We start from the raw sequence: 23614 nt of genomic DNA, 5'->3' as shown, positions 1-23614 counted from the left end.
ATCCTGCGTGCTCCTACATTGCCTCATTCCAGGAAAAATAAAAGCCTCCTGGTCCACAGACAAAGTAGTATGAGTTGGAACATAGGAAAGGGTGACTATTTTAAGATGTATGGATGCACTGAAGGTGCCTAGTGGGAAGATGGTATTAGAAGTACAGTGCCTGGAAGTATAGTGACCAAAATATCTTGGTTGATGCGGTGAATCCTTCATAACTAGAAGTTTTCCTTAGGCACCCAGATTGTGATAGCACTCAGGCTGGTGTAAATCCATGATGTTGCCACTGAAATCAACTGAGTTCCTCTGGATTTGCAAGGTTGTATATGGAAGTTGTCTCTAGCACATTCATCGCCTTATTTCCCCTCTGAGATGGGCGAGAGAGAAGCAGATCGTTTTTACCCATCAGAGTATGATTTTGTCCAGAAAGTTGGATGGTTGGTCTTGCTGTCTCTCTAGGAATGGAACTGAGACTCGCTGAGTGCTGTCTAGCCGTTGAATGGTTTTCAGCAATAGTTCAGAGGAACCTGTTCCTGCACCCATCGTCAGCAACGATGAGAGCTGAATAAGTATGTTAGGGTACAGCTACACTGCAAAGAAAAACTCACGGCACAGAACCTCCGAGCCTGGGTCAACTGATTTGAGCTGGCGGGGCTAAAAATAGAGGTGAAGACATTCAGGCTTAGGCTGGAGCCCAGGTTCTGAGACCTTCCCTTCTTGCCAGGTTACACAGTGCAGACTCCAGCCTGAGCCCGAACCTCCACACTGCTCTTTTTAGCCCCACAGTCCGAGCCCTGTGAGCCTAAGTCCATTGACTCCAGGTCTTTTATTGCAGGTTAGAGACTCTGAGTTACCCATTCCTTGCTAGCTAGTGTTGTAGCTGGGGTTTCCAGGAAAGATTGGATGATGATTATGGTCATATTAATATCTAGCTCTTACATAGCACTTTTCACTAGATTTCAAAGTTCATTTTTTTCTATATCTCCATGCCCCTACCACAACATATGCTTAATAACACTTAGAACTTGTATACAAGTTCCCACATAGATCTCAAAGTGCTTTACAAATGAGTGGTGTGGAGAAAGTGAATAAGGAAAAGTTATTTACTTGTCCCCATAATATAAGAACTAGGGTCACCAAATGAAATTAATGGGCAGCAGGTTTAAAACAAATAAAAGGAAGTTCTTCTTCACACAGCGCACAGTCAACATGTGGAACTCCTTGCCTGAGGGGGTTGTGAAGGCCAGGACTATAACAGGGTTTAAAAGAGAACTGGATAAATTCATGGAGGTTAAGTCCATTAATGGCTATTAGCTGAGATGGGTAAGGAATGGTGTCCCTAGGCTCTGTTTGTCAGAGGATGGAGATGGATGGCAGGAGAGAGATCACTTGATCATTGCCTGTTAGGTTCACTCCCTGGGGCACCTGGCATTGGCCACTGTTGGTAGACAGGATACTGGGCTGGATGGACCTTTGGTCTGACCCAGTATAGCCATTCTCATGTTCTTAAAGCATGTGAGCACAATTTCCCCCATTTTACAGATGAGGTACAGGGAGGTGAAGTGTCTTGCCCATGGTCATGAAGAAAGACAGTTGCAGAGCTGGGAATAGAAACCAGGTCCACTCACTCCCAGTTCTGTGTTCTGTCCGGTTGCTAATAGATATGTGCCCACATCCATTTTTTCCGTAGAGATTCATAGAGTCTAAGATCAGAAGGGACAATTGTGACCATCTAGATTGATCTCCTATATAACACAGACCAGAGAACTTCCCAAAATAATTCCTGGAGCATATCCGTTGGAATTAATAACACTCCTTATGAGTGACATACATTACCCTTCTTTGGGCACTTGCAACAGACAATAAAAGGACTACATAAGACCCTCCTCTCTGATGACTACAAAAACATTGACCGCAGCTAGGCAGATGGTGTGCTGCAGCCACTGCCCATCATCTCATTGCTTCCTTGTACTCCTCCATCTGTCAGTCTGCACCCACCCGTTGTCTATTGTCTTGTACTTAAATTGTAAGCTTTTGTGGGCAGGAACTGGTTTTGTTGTTGTTCTGTTTTCGTACAGCATCTAGCACAATAGATTCTGGTTTATGATTAAGGTTCCTGGATGCTACCTAAATAACTGTAATAATTATAATAAATAATAGTCCATGAAGTCTTGGTTCCTCTTGGAGGATAGGTCCATCAATGGCTATTGGCCAGGATGGACAGGGATGGTGTCACTAGCCTCTGTTTGCCAGAAGCTGGGAATGGGCGACAGGGGATGGATCACTTGATGATTCCCTGTTCTGTTCATTCCCTCTGGGGCACCTGGCACTGGCCATTGTCAGTAGACAGGATACTGGGCTAGATGGACCTTTGGTCTGACCCAGTATGGCCATTCTTATGTTCTCTAGGAGTGATCTTTCTGAAACAAAGTGGAGTCAAGTTGGGGAAATAGGTTGGGACAAACTTACATTGTCGTTGTCCATACTGTATCAGCTCCCCAGAAACAGAGCATATCACAGCCAAAGCTCCTGTTACTACCATAACTTTTATAAATCAATCAAGCAATCAGTCAATATACCCAGCTCCTTAAGTGGGCTCCCACCACTGCCATATCTGAGCAAGGAATACATGACAGTAAAATAAACAATAAAATACCATAAAATAAATCAGCAGTCTCGGGCTTGTTTTAGTTCCTTCACACCCATCATTCGATCATGTCTGAGGCTGTGTTAGAGCTATTGGAAGCAACTCTGATGGTGTTGTATAGCTCCTAAGATCTTTTGCCTCCTTTTCCCCTTGAGTTTAGACGCTTTTGATGATGCCCAGAGGAAACGAGAGCTCCGTGTCTCAATTTCTGCTGCTGGGATTCTCCAGTCTGGAAGAGAGGCAGGTTCTGCTTTTCCTGGTGTTCTCCCCAATGTACGTGATAATCCTGACCTCCAATATCACCATCCTGGCAGCCATCAGTGTTGATCGGAGCCTCCATACCCCCATGTACTTCTTACTCTTCGCTTTGTCCTTCTCGGAAAGCTGCACCACTTTCGCTGTCATCCCCAAGCTGCTGGTGAATTTGCTGCCGGGAAACCAAACGATTTCTTTCCTGGGATGTGCAGCTCAAATGTTCTGCTTCTTCGGCTTCGGGGCCACAAATTGTTTCCTGCTGTCAGCCATGGCTTACGATCGCTATGTGGCCATATGTAAGCCCCTGCAATACCAAGTTGTGATAAACAGGAGGGTTTGCGTTGAGCTGGTCACTGTTTCATGTGCAACTGGCTTTCTTATAGCACTAGGCATCAGTTCCCTTGTATTCAGTTTGCCCTTCTGCGGGCCCAATGCCATCAGACATTTCTTCTGTGACATCTCGCCCGTTCTGAGGCTGGCGTGCAGTGACCATCATATTGCTGGGATGGCCATTGTTTTTCTGTGTGCCTTTGTTTTGTTAGGTCCCTTCACCGCAATCATTTTCTCTTACATCTATATCCTTGCCGCCATCCTGAAGATCCACTCTGCCCCAGGCAGGCACAAGACCTTCTCCACCTGCACCTCCCATCTCATCGTTGTGATCACACACTTCGGCTGTGCTTTTTTTGTATATTTAATACCCAAATCAACCTCTTCCCTAGATGAGGACACTTTCATTGCCTTGTCTTATACCTTCTTTAGCCCCATGTTGAACCCTGTGGTTTATAGTCTGAGAAACAGGGAAGTTAAATCAGCCCTAAGGAAATTAACTGCCCACACATTTCTTTCTCCAAAAATGTGAAAAGTTGCAGATTTGGGCACTTCCAATATATCGATGAACTCTGCATGATGTCACTATTGTCCATAGTATGGTCTTCAAGGCAGTGACCTTGTCTTTCTCTTTGTCTGGGCATCAAGAGCCCCTGTGGCTCAGTATAAATAATGGACAATAAAATAATATTGTTACCCCTTATTCTGAAACTAGTGTTGCCCCTCTGCCAATGTCTGGGGCCTTGCAAGTCAGCTTCTTGGTAGCAGTTAAATCTATGATGCAGAATCTGGCTGTATTCTGAGGGTAACTTGCTCTATTCACACACACACACACACACACACACACACACATATATATATATATATATATACACCAGTCCTGAAATGAGATGGTCAAACAACATGCAGAGCCATCACTTATTCCAGGAATCTCATCCCAACACCGATGCCCAGGGAGCAACTCTGCCTCAAGAATTGTCTCTAATCAGAGGCCAAGGCAGACAGCAAACTCTCCTGCCACTCACACAACTCCCATCCCCTCCAAAGTTGTCTCTACAACTAAAGCCTTACTTTACCCAAATATGATAACACTGCATGTTCCCCCAAAAGTCAAAATTTGCTTGCACACTAAGAGGATGTTTATACTGCCACTGAAGGTGTAATTTCCAGTTAAGGTAGACATACTTCTTCTAGCTCTGATCAAGCTAGCATGCTAAAAACAGAAGCGTAGCCATGGTGGTGAGAATGGCAGGATGGGTTAGCTACCCCGACTATGATCTCATTTGAAACTCTCGGCATGTAATCGGGGATAAGCCCTCGTGCTGTCGGGCTACACGATCAGAGCTAGAAGGGGTATGTCTACCTGAGATGGATGTTACACCTACCAGCTTTAGTGTAGACAGATCCTAAAAAAAAGAACTGAGACCATGGTGGTGCCTGCATACAATATTTTTTCTCTCCTATTTTTTTATTATCTCTGTATATGTATAAGTGCAAACTGTTACTACGTCCAGTCAGTGGCAGTGGAGGAGTTCCTGACTTCTAGCCTTTTAATCAACGTGAAGCATGGACAATCAGTACCTCTCTCCCCCCAAATACACAGATCTTTGCTGGAATGGAGGTATCGGTATTTGGAATCTCAGGGAAGGCGGCTGAACGACTGCCACAGTTTGAATTTTAAGTAGAGCTGGTGGATTTTTTTCCCACAGGAAAAAAGGGATAAACTTTTTTTGTGAATAACGTTCCCCGTTTGACCAGTTCCAGTTTTTGTCAATAGACACCCCTACCCACCCTTCTCCCATCCCCATCTCCCTGCGATAACTGCCAATATCCCAGCACAACTGTTTCCTCCCATGTAAATATTATAAAGGAAAATAATCTCTTAAAGCTCCCTGCTGCCAGTGCCTGCCCAGTGCGCCTCTTTACTTGTGTGAGATGAGGACCGGAGGTATTTGCTTATGTCTCTAAACTTGTTAAACTGAAAAATGACCTCACTTTTTTTTCCCAAAGTGATAAAGGTGAAATTAAAGGCAATTTATGGTCCTAGGCAGATCATGGCATGTTCCCTTCCCCTTCCCTGTAACCTCACTCTCCACTTGGAATGGTGATGACAGAGGGGCCATCCCCTTCCAAAGAGGCAAGGCTAATGCATTTTCTCACCCAGGGGTATCATCATGTTTGTCTGTCCCTCCCTTGGGTAGCATCAGGAGTTTCCTTTGCCCCTAGAGATGAACGGGCTGTGGCAGGACACACACCCCCCCGGTACTTACCCCAGCAGCTAGAGTGTATCTGTTTTTGAAGAGAGCAAGCCAACTGAATTCCTGCATTCCTGCCACACAGAGCTCCCTGCTGGGATGGGTTGACGTAGCTCCCAAAGCAGTGTGTCCTGCAGTTACCTGCCCCATGCATCTGAATGGGGTGTTAACAGAATAGACTCATGGTCACATGCTACACGGTATTGTTATAATGCTTGTACAAGGTTTGCCTTGTGAGGTATTATTTAAAAACACATAGCTTGCTGGTCAAAATCATGGCAAAATGCACGTGGCATCATTACATGTAAAGTTATGAACATAAGATGAAATCATGACTCAAGCATGTTTCCCAGATAAGTCCGGGGAGTAGCTAAACCACTTCCTCAGAGACAAAGGGCAAGCTGACACCTCAGGCATCAAGTCTGAGTCAACAAGGCTGATGGACCATTACCATCTAAGTGGCCATTCTTTGATGAGGAAGTGGGCAGGGACAGAAATCTACATTTGAGCAAAGAAACTTCATGAAGTTTCCTTTCTTCACCAGACTGCCTGTCACCATTCTCCCAGCTGGAAAAGCTTCTCAATGGGGGGCAGGACTATAAAAAGAAGGGGCAGACACCCCAAGACTCCCATCATCTCTCTCCCTGTCTAGCTCTGGAATCACACCTATGAAGATAAAAGAAAACAGCCACTGGACTCGTGGGGAGGGATCCAAACCGAAGAGTTTGGTCAGTAATATGCTGGAGTCTGTAGTGAGAAACTTTGTTTGAATCTAACATAGTTTATTAAGTTAGGCACTTGTAAATATTTTATCTTTATTTTTCTTATAACAGTTTGTGACTTTTAAGCCTCATTACTTGTACTCACTTAACATCTATCTTGTTGTAATTAATAAACATTTTTACTGTTTTACCTAGTCCAGTGTGTTTAAATTGGAGTGCCTGGCTACTCTATTTAAAATAATGAGATGGCATATACTTGGTGGCTAAGACAGATGCTCATGAGAAAGAGGCAAAAGGAAAGGGATAGGAAAGAGGATAAATAAGGTGGGGAAGGAAAATGTCACATGAGGGAGGGTGTGACAGCAGGAACACAAGTCTCCAAGTATTCAGGATTTAGCTGAAGCAGGGCCAGATGGTGATATCATGTGGTTCCTTTTCTCTGGCTTTGTCTGGTGAGGATGTTTTTCAGGATCAGGACAATGAAGGACCAATTGTGTCATGGTGGATGCCAGAGGATGATGGAGGTGGAAGCCATAATGGTAAAGCTCAGGCCTTCCAACCCACTTGTCCCCGTGCTACCATGTACTGACCCCACCCCCAGATAAACAACATCCTTTGAAGCATGAATACTACATCCCATGGATCGTTAACCTATCAAAGCACGTTTGGGCAGATTCAACTATAAACATTTCCTCCCATTTGTGGAATCTTTGAGCTCATTGCCCTGCCAACCCATGACTTTACAAGATGCCTTGCAGACCCTTTAGTGCTGTTCCTTTAACCCAACCATCCAGTTCATAGCAGTCTATCTGTCCCCATCTTTTGACAACTTTTATACACAATTCTATGTTGTGGGATTCATGTTACCTGGGGCATCTTAGATTTCATACATCTGCCCAACCCCAGCATGTAGCACAATGTGGGGCTGGCTCCATGACTGGGGGCACCAGGCAGTACAGCTAATTGAGACTGTGACCTTGTTGTGCCAAGCACTGTATCAGCAGAGAGAGGGAAATAGATTTCCTGAAGGTCCTACAGCAGGTCAAAGTTAGGAATAAAATCCAGGTCTCCTGGCTCCCAGCCCAGTACCTAATGCACTAGACCACATTACTTCTTTGTATTACTTTAAGTGTTATTTTAGCAGCTCTGCAGCTGGGCAAACACTATTAATTGAATAACTTATGTGGAAGCCAGTAAATAATTAACAAGGTTTTGAAGAGATCTTAATGAATGCTAGTTAGCATGAGTTAGGTTAACTGTGACCCTGGTGACGTGAGGAAGCAAGATAATGTAAGACAGAGTGAATTGTGTGAAAGTTATTACGACCTTGCAATGTGCAGTCTTGCAGTCTTGTTTTTCTAGTGAGATAGCAGAAAAACATATGTATAAACAAAATGTATTTGTTGCTTTTTACTGTCTGTATTATTGCTAGAAATTGTCTGTAAAAGGTATAAAGGCTTGCTGTGATTGTTTACCAGTTGAGAGACCTGTCCAGGACCCTGTGTCCTATGGCACTCTCTCCCTCCATGGTAATTACTGGAGAAATAATAAAGTATTTGATTTTGCTGCATCCAAACAAAAAGTGAGAACTGAGTTTTTCTTCGACACTTATATGAGGAATGACATCAACATTTGCTGAATAAATTATCCGTATAATATTTTTAAAGTTCTCATTCAGCTCTGCATAACACTTTGCTTTTGAAGGTACATTTCCTTTGTGAACATCACATGACCTGTCAAAGCGTTACATCGAAGAGTCTCATAGATTGCTAAAAGATGTTTTTGGAAAGGAGAAGAGAGTATGAAAGAGCAGGATAAGCTGTGTCTCAAAAACCTGTAGAAATATATTATGAGATGTTTATTTAAAAAAAAGTTTCACAACAACATTAAAGAGAGTATTTTTAGGCGTATCGTTGATCTCAGAGCGTCCTTTACCTCCTTGTTCCTCAGGCTGTAGATCAGAGGGTTCAACATGGGGATCACCAGGATATAGAACACTGAGACAATTTTGTCTTGTTTGCGTCAGTCTTCAGATTGGGGCAGGACATAAATGCAAATGTCCGTCCCGTAGAACACGGTGACGGCCATCAGGTGGGAGGTGCAGGTGGAGAAGATTTTTGCGCCTGCCCTCAGTAGAGCGGATCCTCAGGATGGTGGAGAGGATGTAAATGGAGGCTAGAAGGATGATTGAAATGGTAGAGATGGCAATAATCCCTGAGAAGGCAAAAAGCATCAGCTCTGAATTGTAGGTGCCGGAGCAAGACAGCTTAACAACTGCAGGGATATCGCAAAATAAATGATTGATGATGTTGGAGCTGCAGTAGGATAATCGAAAGGCACCGCTTGTTTGTACCGAAGCTCCAGTGACCCCAAGGAGATATGACCCAGCCACCAGCTGGGCACAGATCCTTAGGGACATGATGATGACATAGAGCGGTGTCTTACAGATGGCCACATATTGGTCGTACGCCATCACAGCCAGGAGCTAACACTCTGTGGTCAAAAATGTATTGAAGAAGAACATTTGAGCAGTGCAAGCAGCATAAGCAATGGTTTTCCTCTCTGCTAAAAGGTTCTGCAGTGCCTTGGGGGCAATGGCTGAGGAGTAACAGATGTCAACAAAAGACAAATTACGGAGGAAGAAGTACATGGGTGTGTGGAGTCGAGGAATGATTCTAATTAACATGATTATCTCGAGATTCCCCACCAGGGTGATAATGTAGGTCACTAGAAACACCAAGAAGATGGAGACCTGCAGCTCTGGATGATCTGTGAATCCCTAGAGAATGAACTCGGTCACCATAGTGCAGTTTTCTCCTGCCATGGAATCAATACAGGGAATCTACAGCACATAGTATAAGAGGTAGGTTAAAATGAGAGAAATAGTCATGGATTGAAGAAGTCTTTGCACAGGAATCCCCTCTGAATGGCAGAGCATCCCTGCTATTAAACCCATAAGGAACAGAGGTGGTGATAGCAGGGAGGCAATTCATAATCGGGGACAATTTCTGAGTGCCACCAGGAAATATGACAATCTGGCAATGTCTTTTGTACCAGGGAAAAGACACAGAGGGTCAGGTCCACAGATTGTTCAAATTGCTCATCTCAGTGGAGCTATGCTGATTCACAGTAACTGAGGATCTGGGCCACAGTCCGCACTATCCTAAGCGATGACCAAGGGTGGGGTTATCAAAAGCACTCTGAACAGACCAAACTCTGCTCCCATTGAATTGACTTTAGTGGGAGCAGAATGAGACCCAACGATGAGCGTTTTTGCTCCATGAATCCTGTATTGAAAAGTCTTGCTAACACATTTAAGTTGCACATACTGACCAGATTTGAAACAAGTACCTTGTGTGACATGTACCAAAGGCAGGTCCCAGGAGGCTGCATCAGGTATATTTACCAAGAGGATTAACATGGGGAACCATATTTGTTATGTAGAAGGATACAACATTTGTTACCGAGAAGAATACAGTATGTTGCTCTTTGCATCTACAATGAGGCTTTTGCTGGTGAGGGATCCTTCAGCTTCGTGGCTGAGGAAAATGGGCCAATTTTCTTTGAACCTAAGAACAGGGAATGAAATGAGCTCATGAAGTGAGCCCAAGTTTTGAAGACAACACGTCCGTGTGCAGTTATCCCCAGAGGACTTGAAAGACATTTTAATGATCCCATCTGTGCTTAGCCTGATATGCAGAACTCTGTGGGCCACCTAGGGATTACATCTGCAAATGCCACTTAAACTAATATATAAACAAATCCAGCGCTCTCCAAATATAGTTCTTTTGGTGGGGTCAACAATGACAGACATCTGCCTGCTGCAGGTGGGTTTCATCACTCTGGTTCTGGTGGAGGTGGTGTAAATATTCTCTTTTGATTTTTTTTTTTTTGCAAGTGGAAATAGTTCTGATTTGGAGGCAATTCACCTGGAGAACGGACTGTCTGAAGCGTCCATCTATTATTGTTTTCCTTTTGCAGAGTAACACAATGATGAGGAAAGTCATGCTGATGCCTCAAGTTATCTGGGACACACAAGTGACTGGTTAGGTAAGAGTAGTGTATGAAAAAACGTGCAGTGGAGGTAGATTTTACAAAAAGGACATATTCTCCATGGCTGTAATGTCTCTGAAATCAATGCCTATTTGCTCTAGTTGAGGGCCTGGCTTATGAGAGGGGAGTGGTAGCTCTGATATACTTAATGATGGGACTTGTCTACTGTTTAAGATCTGGTTTTTGTAAGTGCTTTACAACCAGCGTGCTTGCTTGGGGTGTCTTGAGAATTGCGATGCCTCCTGGAAGCCAAGGGTAAGGTCCAAACAGATAAAACCCTTATGCTTGAAATTCTCAAGGTACAGCCCCACGGTTCTGAGTTCTTGCTAACCCCAGCCAGACTGCGCTGAGTGTGGACTGAAGGGGACTTGGGCTCAAACCTAACCCAAAACCTGGGCTTGGCGGGCATTGTGGGCATACCCAGGCTGGCTCAAGGTGACAGTCTGTGCTCATCGAGTCTCAGCATCACTCTTCAGCTGTGAGCTTCAGTCCTGGTCTTGGCAGCTTCCTGAGCCTGTGTGTGGACGTTAGTTACATTCTGCAGAGGTTTCTTTTGGAACTTTTGCCCTGAGGCAGGGCTGGCTCCAGACACCAGCTCAGCAAGCAGGTGCTTGGAGTGGCCAAGGGGAAGGGGCGGCACATCCGGCTCTTCGGAGGCAATTCAGCGGCGGGTCCCTCGGTCCCTCTCGGAGGGAAGGACCTGCCACTGAATTGCCGCCAAAGAAGAAAGCAGCGCGGTGGAGCTGCCGTCAAATTACCGCCGATCGCAATCATGGCTTTTTTTTTTATCCCCGCCGCTTGTGGCGGCAAAACCCTGGAGCCGGCCCTGCCCTGAGAGCAAAGCTCCTGGTTTAGGAGCTGATATTTCGAGATGCTTCGAAATGTGTATGCATCAGGGGATTGCCTTTGAAAGTGACATGGTAGAACTGACCCAAGGATGGGATCTGAGAGATAAATTTGGGATCATTTTGTTCCGAGGCTCCAGCCATGCAGCCCTTTCTAAAATCAGCTGCAAATAATTTTCAGGGTACGAAAATCAACATATATATGTAAATTGGTTTCCAAAGTGATATGCTGCAGGGCAGTTTGGAGTAGAGCTGATGGTTCTATTTGGGGGTAATTCGGTTAAGAGATTCCTGAGAAGCCAGGCAGGGGCTTTCAACCTTTTTCTTTCTGAGTCATCCCACCTCACAACATGCTATAAAAACTACAGGGCCCAGCTGTGCCACAACAGCTGTATTTCTGCATAGAAAAGCCAGGGCCGGCATTAGGGGATAAAATTGCCTGAAGCCCTATACCACAGGGGGTCCCGCAAAGCTAAGTTGCTCAGGCTTCGGCTTCAGCCTCGGGTGGTGGGGCTTGGGGCCATGGGCTGCCGTCCTGTATGGTGGGGCTTTGGCTTTCTGTCCTGGGCCCTACCGAGTCTATTGCCAGCCATGCCTGGAGTAAACCCTGAAACCTGCCCCGGACTCCTTGTTGAGAACTACAGAGGTAGGGAACAAAACTAGGGCTCTAACTGCTAGAAACCATATCACATTGGATTGTCCTGGGATCAGCTCCTTTGTGAGTGACACACACTAAGCAGTGTACTCCCTTGGCAATTTAAGGGCACAGGTGCTGTCCCTGGAACCAAAGGACTGTGTGCCCCAACCCTTTACTCCAGTATTTTGTGTGCTGTCCACCTTAGTGCTCTCAAGGTGCCTTTCTGCTCGGTGTTTGGGACCACAAGGAAGCAACTTTGGAAGCATGAGCGGGAACGGTCACTTTAGAGGATGTCCAGCCCTCCACAGACATCCCCCCCCAGTGCCATAGAGCTATCTGCCGAGATATGATGGTGATGGAGAGCCTTGATGATATGGGAGGGAATAGCTGCCACACAGAAAATGACACCGGAGAGGCGAGTGTAAGAGTCCCAGCCAGGATAAATCACCTCTCTGTTGGGATAGACACACTGAACGCATGCCTGGCGGCACTCAATATGATGAACAGGATCTGTGCCAGCCACAAGGAACAAATTCACTCAACGCACAGCACCGGCACACGGGACGGGGTGGGGAGCTGAGAACTGTGCATGGTACAGTACATAGCTCTGGGATTGTAGCCAGGAGCTGAGCATGCATCAATGAGAGCAGACTAAGGAACCATGAATGGGCATGCTCGATGAGTGGCACATGCACACAGTGCTGGGATACGGACTGGGATCCGGGGGTGGGAATGTGATCTGCATGGCACAAGTTCAACGAGGGCTGAGCTGCAATGCTACAGGCACATTCGGGGCACGTTCAGTGTGCGGCATAGTGTACAGACCAGGTGCAGTCAGTGCATGGCACAGAACACAGCTCTGGGATCATAGTTGGGAGCAGGAAAGATGCATGTTTGGTGAATGCACCTGGCACACACTGGTATCAGCACAGGGAGACCAGCACAGGGATCTGGGAATAAGTATGTTTGGTGCCCTGTGCAGGCAGACAACTCTGCCACTGGGATGGGGAGCTGCAAATGGGCTCTGGAGTAGGAAATTTATGTGTCCATGTGTCATATCCTTTCTCACACTGAGTAGAAGCTTGTTATGCAAAGATTCCCATTGGTCAATGGTAGAGCTCATTGATGTGGGTTATGGTCTCAGATTCTGGGTTTTCTATAACCTGTCTTGGAAGCTTATTCCAATACTTACCCATCCTTAGAGTTAGAGAGTTTTCCCCTCAAAACTAACCTAACCTAGAATGGTGGCCGAAGCATAAAGGGGCATATGAGTGTTTAGCATATCTGGCATGTAAATACCTTGCAATGCTGGCTACAAAAATGCCATGTGAACATCTGTTCTCACTTTCAGGTGACATTGTAAATAAGAAGTGGGCAGCATTATCGCCTGTAAATATAAACAAACTTGTTTGTTTTAGTGATTGGCTGAACAAGAAGTAGGACTGAATGGATTTGTAGGCTCTGAAGTTTTACATTGTTTTGTTTTTGAGTGCAGTTATGTAAAAACAATTTTACATTTGTAAGTTGGACTTTCACAATTAAGAGATTGCAGTACAGTACTTGTATGAGGTGAATTGAAAAATACTATTTTATCCTTTTTACAGTGCAAATATTTGTAATAAAATAATAACATGAAGTGAGTACTATACACGTTGTTCTGTATTGTAACTGAAATAAATATATTGTTGAAAACATCCAAAAATATTTAAATAAATGCTTTTCTATTGTTGTCAAATCTGCAATTAATTGCAATTATTTTTTATCTCACAATTATTTTTTTAATTGTTTGACAGACGTACTAGTTTGCTTACGAAAATGTTACGTGCAACTGTGTCAAAAGCCTTACTAAAATCCATATCATATCTACTGCTTCACCTTCTAGGCTGGTTACACTGTCAAAGAAGGGCATTAAGTTGAGTTGGCATGATTTATTCTTGACAAAGCCGTGTTGGCTGTTACTTATTGTTGGCAATGGGGGTCGAACTACGGCTCTGACTTTAACAGTATGAGCTTCTACTGCCAGAACTAAAAGACCCAACTGTGTAGCATGAAGCCAGTAGCAGACTCTTAAATCTTGATACGGTCTAGTCACTAGTGACACAGAGAAGCATAGGGTATATTTGATAGTTATATCTTCAGACCTGTGCACTGACTACAGGCCTTATTTGTCTCCTCTTTCAGTGTACACCTCACTTTTCTCACCTTCCGAGGACAGTGCATCTGGGATAAATGGGAGAGAGAAATCACACTCTGGTGACTGAGTTCATCTTGTTGGGATTCACAGACAACTTGAAGCTTCAGGTCACCCTCTTTGTAGTGTTTCTGTTGATCTACTTGCTGATCCTAATGGGGAACCTCACCTTGGTCACTGTAATCAGGATTGACTCCCGACTTCACACCCCCATGTACTTTTTCATCAGCAACCTGGCCCTCTTAGATGTCGGCTATGCCACCATCATAATTCCCAGCACGCTGATGACCTTTGCAGCAAGAAGAAAGGTCATTTCATTCACTGGATGCACTGTGCAGTTCTTCTTCTTCTCCATCGCCATCTCTTGCGAATGCTGGCTGTTGAGTGTGATGGCGTACGACCGCTTCACGGCCATCTGCAGCCCATTGCTCTACACCGTCGTCATGTCCAAGCGGTTCTGCGTGCTGTTGGTGCTGGGGTCGTACTTCATGAGCTGTCTGAATTCAATGGTGCAAACTGCATTTATATTCCGTTTGTCCTTCTGTGAGGCCTATATCGATCATTTCTTCTGCGATGTGCCCCCTCTTGTGAAGCTGTCCTGCTCTGACACCCGCATCACAGACATTGTTCATTTCACCTGTGCGACGATGCTGGTATCAACTACCATCCTGATTATCCTCATCTCCTATATATACATCGTGGTCACTATCCTAAGGATCAACTCTGCTAAGGACCAACGCAAAGCCTTCTCCACCTGCGCCTCCCACCTGATGGCTGTCACCATCTTCTATGGAACGGGCTCTTTCATGTATTTACGGCCCAGCTCAAAGTCTTCCATGGATCAGGACAAAATCATCTCTGTGTTTTATACCCTGGTGATCCCCATGCTGAACCCCCTGATCTACAGTCTGAGGAATAAAGAGGTCAAAGAGGCCTTTAGGAGGATAAGAGAGAGGAAGGTTTTTTCTCTGTAAATGCAAATACTGGGTATGACTTTAATTCAATAGAGGGAAGGAAAGGCAGGGAGTGATTTCTCTGTATTGTTAGCTTGATTGCTGTGAATAACCCAATGTGTGCACCTTCCATGTAAAGGAACAAAGGAAGGTAGATTTTCCCAGGGCCGCTGACTGGGGTGGGGTGGGGGAGGAGGGGCGGGGAAGGGAGGCAATTGACCACAGGCTCTGGTGACTTAAAAGGGCCCAGGGCTCCCAGGGCCACTGCTGCTGCCAGGGTAGTACCGGCAGGAAGCTCCCTGCCACTTTTAAGTCACAGTAGCGGTGCAGTGCAGTGTGTCAGCAGCTGGGGGAAGCCCCCGGGCTGCTCAGGGCTCCCTGCCACTTTTAAATCACAGTGATTTAACCACTGGCCAGGCCAGCAGCAGAGTGGGGCACCCAGAGCTGCCAGTGGGTGTGGTGTGGGTACCCCAGCAATTCTGTCAGCAGCCCTGGATTTTCCAAAGAGCTTGGCACCCAACAACCACCAGAAGGGCACCCCAGGGAGTAGGCAGATGGTCACAGCAACTCAGATCCCAGTCAGGCACCAGTTTGTGCTAAGGCCGCATTGCCATTCCCAGGTGCTCAAAACCCGTGAGTCAAATCCTCAAATTGAGAGTGGTTGAAAAAAGCATTTTTTTAAAAAATCCCTCTACATCTTGAACCTTTGAGTCCTTTCAAACACTTAATATTTGGATGAACTCTCGTCATGTGTACCGGATTTTCCTTCCAGGATGTTAGTTAGAGAAAAGGACTTGTCCCACTGAGCCAAGCTGAAGCATTTTAAACTCACTTTTATAATGCCAGGCCATTCTGTGACACCTTCTACCTTCTCGGCAATAACCCTTTTTGTATCATGGACATCCACATGTAATTTATACTTAATGGTTGCTTGGTTGCCTAAAAGATTGACAGTGGTTTGTTTCACTAAAGTTTCTAAGAGAAACCTTCCAATTAAGCCTCATAATACGAAGTAAATTACTTCAACAGAGTTATACCAGCTGAGAATTTAGCCTAGTATACACATCTAGAGTGGACATTTGTTTAGGTGGTTGATTTCTTCTTAGAGGAGACAGACTGCTTTGTAGACAGCTGTCACTTCTTCCTGGATTATTGGGTTCTCACTCCACTTTGGCTGGACTGGGCTTAAGGTTAGTCAAGGTTTTGTTAAATCGCACTTCCTTATAATTTCATCTGTGATGTGCCCCCCCAGCCTGAAGCTGACCTCCTCTGGCACTCGTATCGCAGACATGGTTCATTTCACCTGTGCCGCTGTGGTTGTAACATCTCCTCTCCTGATCATTCTCATCTCTTACATGTACATTGTGGTCCCTCTTCTAACGATCAAGCCCATGAAGGGCAAGAGCAAAGCCTTCTCCACCTGCGCCTCTCACCTGATGGCCATCGCCATCCTCTATGGAACAGGCTCTTTTATATATTTATGGCCCAACTCAAAGTACTTCATGGAAAAAGACAGGGTCACCTCTGTTTCATACCCTTGTGATCCACATGCTGAACTCCTGGATCTACATTCTGAGGAACAAGGAGGTGAAAAAATGGAGTCCTGTGGCACCTTAAAGACTAACAAATTTATCTGGGCATAAGCTGACGAAGTGGGTTCCAGCCCACGAAAGCTTATGCCCAAATAAATGTGTTAGTCTGTAAGGTGCCACAGGACTCCGGTTGTGTTTGCTGAAGCAGACTAACACGGCTACCCCCTCTAAACAGAGGTGAAAAAGGTCTTTAGGAGGATGATAGGAAAGAAGGTTTTTCCTCGGTGTAAATGTTAGACATGGAGTTTAATCAATAAATGAGGGGGAGATGGAGAAGTGAGTTTTCTGTATCATTATCTTTATATGAATAACCAAATATGTTTCTTTCATTTAAAAAAAAAAACTAATGCCCAGATTTTTCCAAAAAGCTCTGTATCCAATAGCTAACTTTTCAGCACCTGAACAAGTGAGTAGATTTTCCAAAGGTCTCCGCTCCCATTTAGGGAACTAAATTATTCATTTGGGACCTGCACTATTTATCTCAGTGTTGGGTGCTGACCACTGCTATAATTTGGACTTCTTAACTGCGGTGTCTAACTGAAAGCCCAGCACCTCTGAACATCTGCCTCCAGTTGTAGGTGCTGCTGGACACGTTGTACTGTCTGTCCCGAAATGTACGCTCAAAGCTTTATCCTCTTTTGAGGTGTATTGCCAGTTTGGAAAGATTTCCCATTTTACCAGACTAGAGCTCTTACAAATAAATGTCCCAGTTCTGGAAAGCCCTTAAGTATGTGCTCGTACCCATCTCTATCTAGTGAATCCATTAAACGTATGCTTGACATTGATCACGTGATTAAATCCCATTGAATTCTGGGGGATTTAAGCACACTCTTAAATGATTTCCAGAATAGAAATATTTGCCTAAAATGGGAGCAGAATCTTTAAAAAACAAAAAAACCACAACCAACCATTTGAAGGATTTAATCCTAAGACTTAAAGAAAGAATCACAACAACAGCAGACTTAGATCAAGCCTGATCAGTAATTACCCTAGCGGAATCCATGTCACATGGCAAATGACCATTTCCAAGAGATGTGTTGACTGGAAGAAGGACAGGCCCCATCGTGTGTCCAGCCAGGTCAGAGGCACAATAGACAAACCCATCTTGCAAAGTTCTTACATCACTAAATCTGGCAGGAATAGTTAGTTATCAGAGAAGAAACAGGGGACTTTGTCAATGTTTGTGCAGCTGGCTCTTATAACACAAAAATATATTAGGAAAACCTGTCCAACAAACAGAATCATGAACCAGCAATGCAAATTGCCTTTTGCTGACTAATAGAAAATAGATGCATTCAACTCATGCAGGCAAAACATATTAATGAAATCATGGAATTTGTTTGTTGTTGCAGCTATAAGTTCAATTAAAAAGGAGATGTGATGTAACCACAATAAGAAAGTAGTGAATAGGTATAGTGCATTGTATTTAGAATGTTTTCTATTCATGCTGAAACTGTTCTGCTGTTAGGTGATGTAATCTTTGCATGACCCTTGCTCTGTATACAGCAGGGGAATTCTACATGGCTAGAGAAACACATTCAACCTGAGAGCCTTTAGGTATTCTCCTATGCTTGGCTCCTGCATCTATCTATCTATCTATCTATCTATCTATCTATCTATCTATCTAAATGTTTTATAGTGTTAGCCAATATCACATACAATATTATATATAATAGTAGGTATGTTTATACAAGTATGAATTGTATTCATATTAAGATCTTCCAAAATTATTTTTTACTTATGTTATGCTATTTAGCCAAGGGGAGATGTGAACTATTGTAATCTCAGAGAACAAGGACAAGAGAAATAATTTTGCTAATGCCTCACTAACGTGTGCTTTATAACAAGTTTTTACTGGTAGAGGATACTTCTAAGGTTTTGCCAACTTCTCAAATATAGTGGTCAAAGCATAGATAATAAACTAGTTATACACGTTGTCCTGTTAACTTTCCAGTCTGTGCAAGCTTAGCAAAAACATTCAAAAATATGTCAAAGGTAAGAGATAAAAACCCCTCAACTCTAGGATAGATAGAAACAGAGTGAAGCTGAGATTTTAAGGCAGTCTGACCTCTGCACTGTTACCATGTGGATAGGTTGGTAATATATGTAGTCTTCCTTTCTCTGTTATGCTGCATTTTTCTGTTACTAATAATCTTTTATTCCTAAAAGTTGATTAAGCCGAGCCATTTGGCATTATTAAATTCAGTCAAACCTGTAACACATAGTAATGATTTAGGGCAGGATCCAGTGTGCCTTAAAAGCCAAGTGCACAACTCCCACTGATTTCACTGATGCAAATCAAGCCCTTAAAGGGGGTGGGGAGAGGGAATTCTCTGAGCTTGTCCATTTTCCAAATGATTTTTATTTACCCATCTTGCACAAATATCTGAAGAGCTAAATTCAGCTTGGGCCAGTAAATGCAGCAAAATGAAATTTCCTCTCTCGGTAACATGACATGACATGTCCCAATTTTGGATGGTATCTGTGCCATTAATAGTTTCTCTGTTTATACCTTGGAAACTATTCAAAGTGATACTTTAAAATGTCATGTGATGGGAAGATGGATAAACTTAACTGCTGATCTGTCCCTTAGGTGAGATCCATTTTGATAGTGATAGCTATGGTTTCCATGTATTTGTCTGGCACATTTCATCCACTGAAGGATCTCCGAGGATGCCGCAGGAGTCATATGCGCATTATTTCCCCCACTGCTTTATCACAGTTGCCGCTGTGGTGAGGACGATCTGGGCTAATGCAATGTAGCCAACATGAGACACCTCAAGAGTTAATGGTCCAGCTGCCTCTTTGAACCTCTTTGGCCAAATCCCTGGAGGACTGGTGGAAAGCCTCCTCCACGTGCATCTTCCACCTGGCGGCCATCAAAGAGTTCTTTGGAACTGGCTCCTCTTTGTAGTCACAGTATTTTGTGCCCTACCTCAAGTGTCTGGGCTCCTGCCTTCACCTGTCCTGGGATGGAATCCCCAGACTCTCCCACTCTTAGGTTATCGCCTCCTGTGTATCTACAGGGGCTTCTCATCTGAGCGTGGGGCCTGCCAGTCTTCCCTTCAGGAGCTGTGATGAGTGATTAACACAGTGACCAGCTTTCTTAAAAAACCACACACTTGTATTTCATCTTAACAGCAAAAACACAGCGCAGCATGGGAGGAAAAGGATTTTCAGACAGAAAATCGGTCTATGTGCACGAGTGTCCCACCTAAGGCTTGAGAACCCCCGGGGAGATTAGCAAGGCCCTTCTGCCGGGCTCATGGCTATGTCAACCTAGAGTCTCACAAACAGCACCTGACCACTGCCCCCGGCCTCTCTAGAGATTTGCTTTTTAACTATTTCCTATCCTTTCACTCTATTCCCACCTGTATAGGGACTGATATGCACTGAAAACTAATGTCCGTGTAGCTACGTCTCTCCAGAGTGTGAAAAATCCACCCACACCCTCTGAGAGACGTAGCTATGCCAACATAACCTCTGGCATACACAGTGCTAGGTCCATGGAAGAATCCTTCTTTTAATCTAGCTACCGCCTCTCGGGAATTTGGATTAACAACACAGATGGGAGTACCCCTCCTATCCCTGTCATGAGCGTCTCCACTGAAGTGCTACAGGTGCAGCACCGCCCCTGTGCTGCGTTAGTATTTGAAGTATAGGCGCACCCTAATTTTGGGCTGAAGGCAAGGATTTGGGCACCATTTCTTAGTGCTGTTGCAATGTGAAGGATGGGAGAGTTGATCCATAACCATTTATGGCTCCTGTATATGACATGGATAGTGAGATTAAATACGGTCTAGTTACACTGGGTTCTTGGAAGGATGTCATAGATACATTGATTAAGATGGACTGTTAATAAATTATCATGAAGGCAACAAAATATCTAGTAGAAGTAACATGCTGGTAAACATGGCAGGAGTCATTAGCATCTTCCTATTAATTTCTTTGGCTGATCTCTGATTCTTGTCTTTTGTGAAGGGGGATATAGCATTTCCTGGGGTAAATAACACTGCCTCATCCACTTTCTCAATATCGTTAATGATTTTATTGACCTCGATCATATCCTCCCCATTGTCGTCTCTTTTCCGAACTGAACTGTTCCAGTCCTTTTAATCTTTCCTCATATGGAAGCTGTTCCATAACCCTGGTCATTTCTGTTACCCTTCCCTGTATCTTTTCCACTGCTAATATATGTTTTTGAGATGGGCTGACCAACACTGCACGCAGTATTCTAGATGTGAGTGTAGCGTGGATTTATATAGTGGCCTTATGATATCTTCTTATCTATCCCTTTCCTAATAGACTCCAAGGTCTCTCTCTTGAGTGGTAACAGCTAATCTAGACCCCATTTTGCGTGGATAGTAGTATGACTCCTCAGTCTGGTACGGTTCCTCAGATCCATCACCTAAAATGAAGGGCTCAGGTGTGGGAAACTCCCTCACATCCTCTGCAGTGAAAACCAATGCAAAGAATTCATTTAGCTTCTCTGCAATGGCTTTGTCTTCCTTGAGTGCTCCTTTAGCACCTCAATCATCTAGTGCTACCCCCCTATTCTTTGTCAAGATTCCTGCTTCTGATGTACCTAAAAAATGCTGTTAGTTTTTGAGTCTTTGCTAGTTGCTCTTCAAATTATTTTTTCACCTGCCTAATTAGACTTTTACACTTGACTTGCCAGATTTTATGCTCTAGGTGTATATTATATTTAATAGTTTAATATAATATAAAAGTAAAAAAAAAAATAAGGTTGAACCAAAACATTTTCCTTATTGAAATGATACATTTTTACCTTCTCAAAACAGAGTTTCAACATTATTAAAATGAAATGTTTAGACATTATCAGAATGAAACCTCCTGATGGTCCCAAAGTGAAATTGTTCCAAATTGTGTTTTTTGTGGGAAATGTCAAAATATTGGCTCTCTGTTACAATTCGGAATGAAATGTGGGAATTTTCTGAGGAAGAGGGATAGCGGTTTTTTGACCAGTTCTATGTCTAACACAGCTCTACCAATGTTTAAGGAGCGCTCGGCTGACTGGATGTTGAACAGGGTTATGCCATTGCCTCCAGTGGCTATATTCCTTGCCTGCTGCTCAGCCAGCATGGGGGGGTGGGGAAGTTGCCATTATTGACTCTGATTCTCTCCTGCCTTGCTGCTTGTGCTATCGTTTACACCAGATCACAGTGACTACTAAAGAGAGGATCGACTATTATATTTCACTCAAATACCTAATTCGGGGGGAAAATAACACTGAATTAGGATGATTTCAGCCCATCTGCACCTCATGAAGAAAAGCATCAAATATATCAAGTCCTTCAGAGAGAAATTATTTTAAAAAGCCAGTTAAATAAAGCGGATTGAATATAGAAAAAAACAGGGGCTAGGGAAGCAGACAATCTGGGCATCCTAGAAGTCAGGGCAGTCGCAGATCCTGGGGATGCAGGACTTTCTCCAGTCCATCAGCACAGCAAGCAGGAAGCTTGGGCAACTGGCTGCCAAGGAAGATGGGGATCCCAGGGACCAGGTAGGCTGGGAAGCCTGAGAGCTTGGAGGAACAGGGCGGCTTGCCCACCCACCCATCAGCCAGCAAGCATGCACATGTGGCTTTGAGGCAGCCCTGCAAGTGGCCCCTCATCTCAGTTTCCCTTTTGGGTAACTCCAAGCTCTTAATTTCAGACTCTTACTCAAATAGGAGTCATCCTGGGGGCCAGTTCCCCAGGCTGCCTGCCTGGTGTGCTGCTGGCGGTGGGGAGTGGGGATGACTGCCTGAATCTGGGATCTCCCTGACTTCCAGGAAAGTACTGAATATCATCCCATATTGTCCTGAGTTAGGATGACTCTTTTTTTTTTAAATCTCAACATTTTCCATAGGAGAGAAATTCCATTCTCAGGCCAGCTCCTCTAATTTCTATTTATTATTAAATCATGAAATTCATCCTCTCAGTTAGATTCAGTGAGGAATAATTTTCTGGTATATTGTCTTCCTCAAGGCGTCCTTCACCTCCTTGTTCCTCAGGCTGTAGATCAGGGGGTTCAACATGGGGATCACAAGGGTATAGAACACGGACACCACTTTGTCGTACTCCGCTGAGTTGCTGGATGTGGGTCGTAAGTACATAAAGAACAGAGCCCCATACAGTAGGGACACCGTCGTCAGGTGGGAGGCGCAGGTGGAGAAGGCTTTCCGTCTGCCCTGGTTGGAGCGGATCCGCAAGATGGTCACCATAATAGAAATATAGGAAATGAGGATGACCAGGATAGTACTTAATGCAGCTATGGCGGCAAAGAGGAAATGCACAGTGTCACCCATGCGCGTGTCTGAGCAGGAGAGTTTCTGGAGTGGGGGGATGTCACAAAAAAAGTGATCAATGATATTGGGACCACAGAAGGACAGGCTGAACAAAGAGCCTGTGTGCACAATGGCATTAATGGAGGCATAAATGTATGATGCCGCTACCAGCTGTACGCAGACTTTCTTGGACATAATGAGCGTGTACATCAGCGGCTTGCATATAGCTATGAAGCGATCATACGCCATCACAGCCAGAAGTAAACCCTCAGAGTTCACGGAGAATGAGTGAAAGAAAAATTGCGTGGCGCACCCTGCAAAGGAAATGACTTTCCTCTCTGCTAAGAAGTTCACCAGTGCCTTAGGGGCAATAATGGAAGAGTAAGTGATGTCTACAAGGGACAAGTTGCTGAGGAAAAAATACATTGGGGTGTGTAGCCGCGTCTCGATCCATATTAAAGAGATCATGCTGAGGTTCCCCGCCAGGCTCATGCTGTAGATAAACAAAAACATCACGAAGAGGAGAGCTTGCAGCGATCGACTGCCTTTGAATCCTAGAAGGATGAACAACGACACTCCAGTGTGATTGCCATGCGCCATATATTCCAGGTGCTGTTGGGGTAAAAGAAAGAAAAACAGCCAAGGAACAGTTTATGATTCAAGATCAACTGAATGGGACTGGGAGGTGGATACCACCATTGTGAAATACAGTAGAAAGCCAAGATACAAAAGCCAAGTTATGCTGTTCTGGTTGTGTAACATTTGCAAACTTAAACTAATTTCATGTGAGTCTGAATAATTGCCAAGATTTTACTCCTTTTAAAGAAAAATAAAATAAAATAGAAAGATCA

The 23614-nt window shown here is 44.3% G+C and overlaps 3 protein-coding genes and 1 pseudogene across 3 annotated transcripts; 2 read left to right on the top strand and 2 right to left on the bottom strand.

Moving 5' to 3' along the window:
* Positions 1-292: 292 nt before the first annotated feature.
* Positions 293-3758, top strand: LOC120404088 (olfactory receptor 10T2-like). The gene is made up of 2 exons (XM_039536093.1): positions 293-313; positions 2802-3758. The coding sequence occupies exon 2, from the start codon at positions 2811-2813 to the stop codon at positions 3756-3758; it is 948 nt and encodes a 315-aa protein (XP_039392027.1). The 5' UTR covers positions 293-313; positions 2802-2810.
* A 4320-nt stretch (positions 3759-8078) lies between these two features.
* On the bottom strand, positions 8079-9027 carry LOC120404087 (annotated as a pseudogene).
* Positions 9028-13967: 4940 nt separating this feature from the next.
* On the top strand, positions 13968-14903 carry LOC120403452 (olfactory receptor 1019-like). Its single transcript, XM_039534521.1, has one exon. It carries the CDS (start codon positions 13968-13970, stop codon positions 14901-14903), a length of 936 nt encoding a protein of 311 aa, XP_039390455.1.
* A 7521-nt stretch (positions 14904-22424) lies between these two features.
* Positions 22425-23537, bottom strand: LOC120403472 (olfactory receptor 1052-like). Its single transcript, XM_039534543.1, has one exon. The coding sequence runs from the start codon at positions 23361-23363 to the stop codon at positions 22425-22427; it is 939 nt and encodes a 312-aa protein (XP_039390477.1). The 5' UTR covers positions 23364-23537.
* Positions 23538-23614: the final 77 nt, after the last annotated feature.

This window comes from Mauremys reevesii, linkage group 4, assembly GCF_016161935.1.
Source record: "Mauremys reevesii isolate NIE-2019 linkage group 4, ASM1616193v1, whole genome shotgun sequence".
Taxonomy (NCBI): domain Eukaryota; kingdom Metazoa; phylum Chordata; order Testudines; family Geoemydidae; genus Mauremys; species Mauremys reevesii.
The sequence above is the reverse complement of the archived record's forward strand: the minus strand, read 5'-3'. Positions and strand labels throughout refer to the sequence as shown.

What these genes read in the sequence shown, in the direction of transcription:
- LOC120403452 (XM_039534521.1), top strand. Translation starts at nt 13,968, where the DNA reads ATGGGAGAGAGAAATCACACTCTGGTGACTGAGTTCATCTTGTTGGGA.
- LOC120404088 (XM_039536093.1), top strand. Translation starts at nt 2,811, where the DNA reads ATGATGCCCAGAGGAAACGAGAGCTCCGTGTCTCAATTTCTGCTGCTG.
- LOC120403472 (XM_039534543.1), bottom strand. Translation starts at nt 23,363, where the DNA reads ATGGCGCATGGCAATCACACTGGAGTGTCGTTGTTCATCCTTCTAGGA.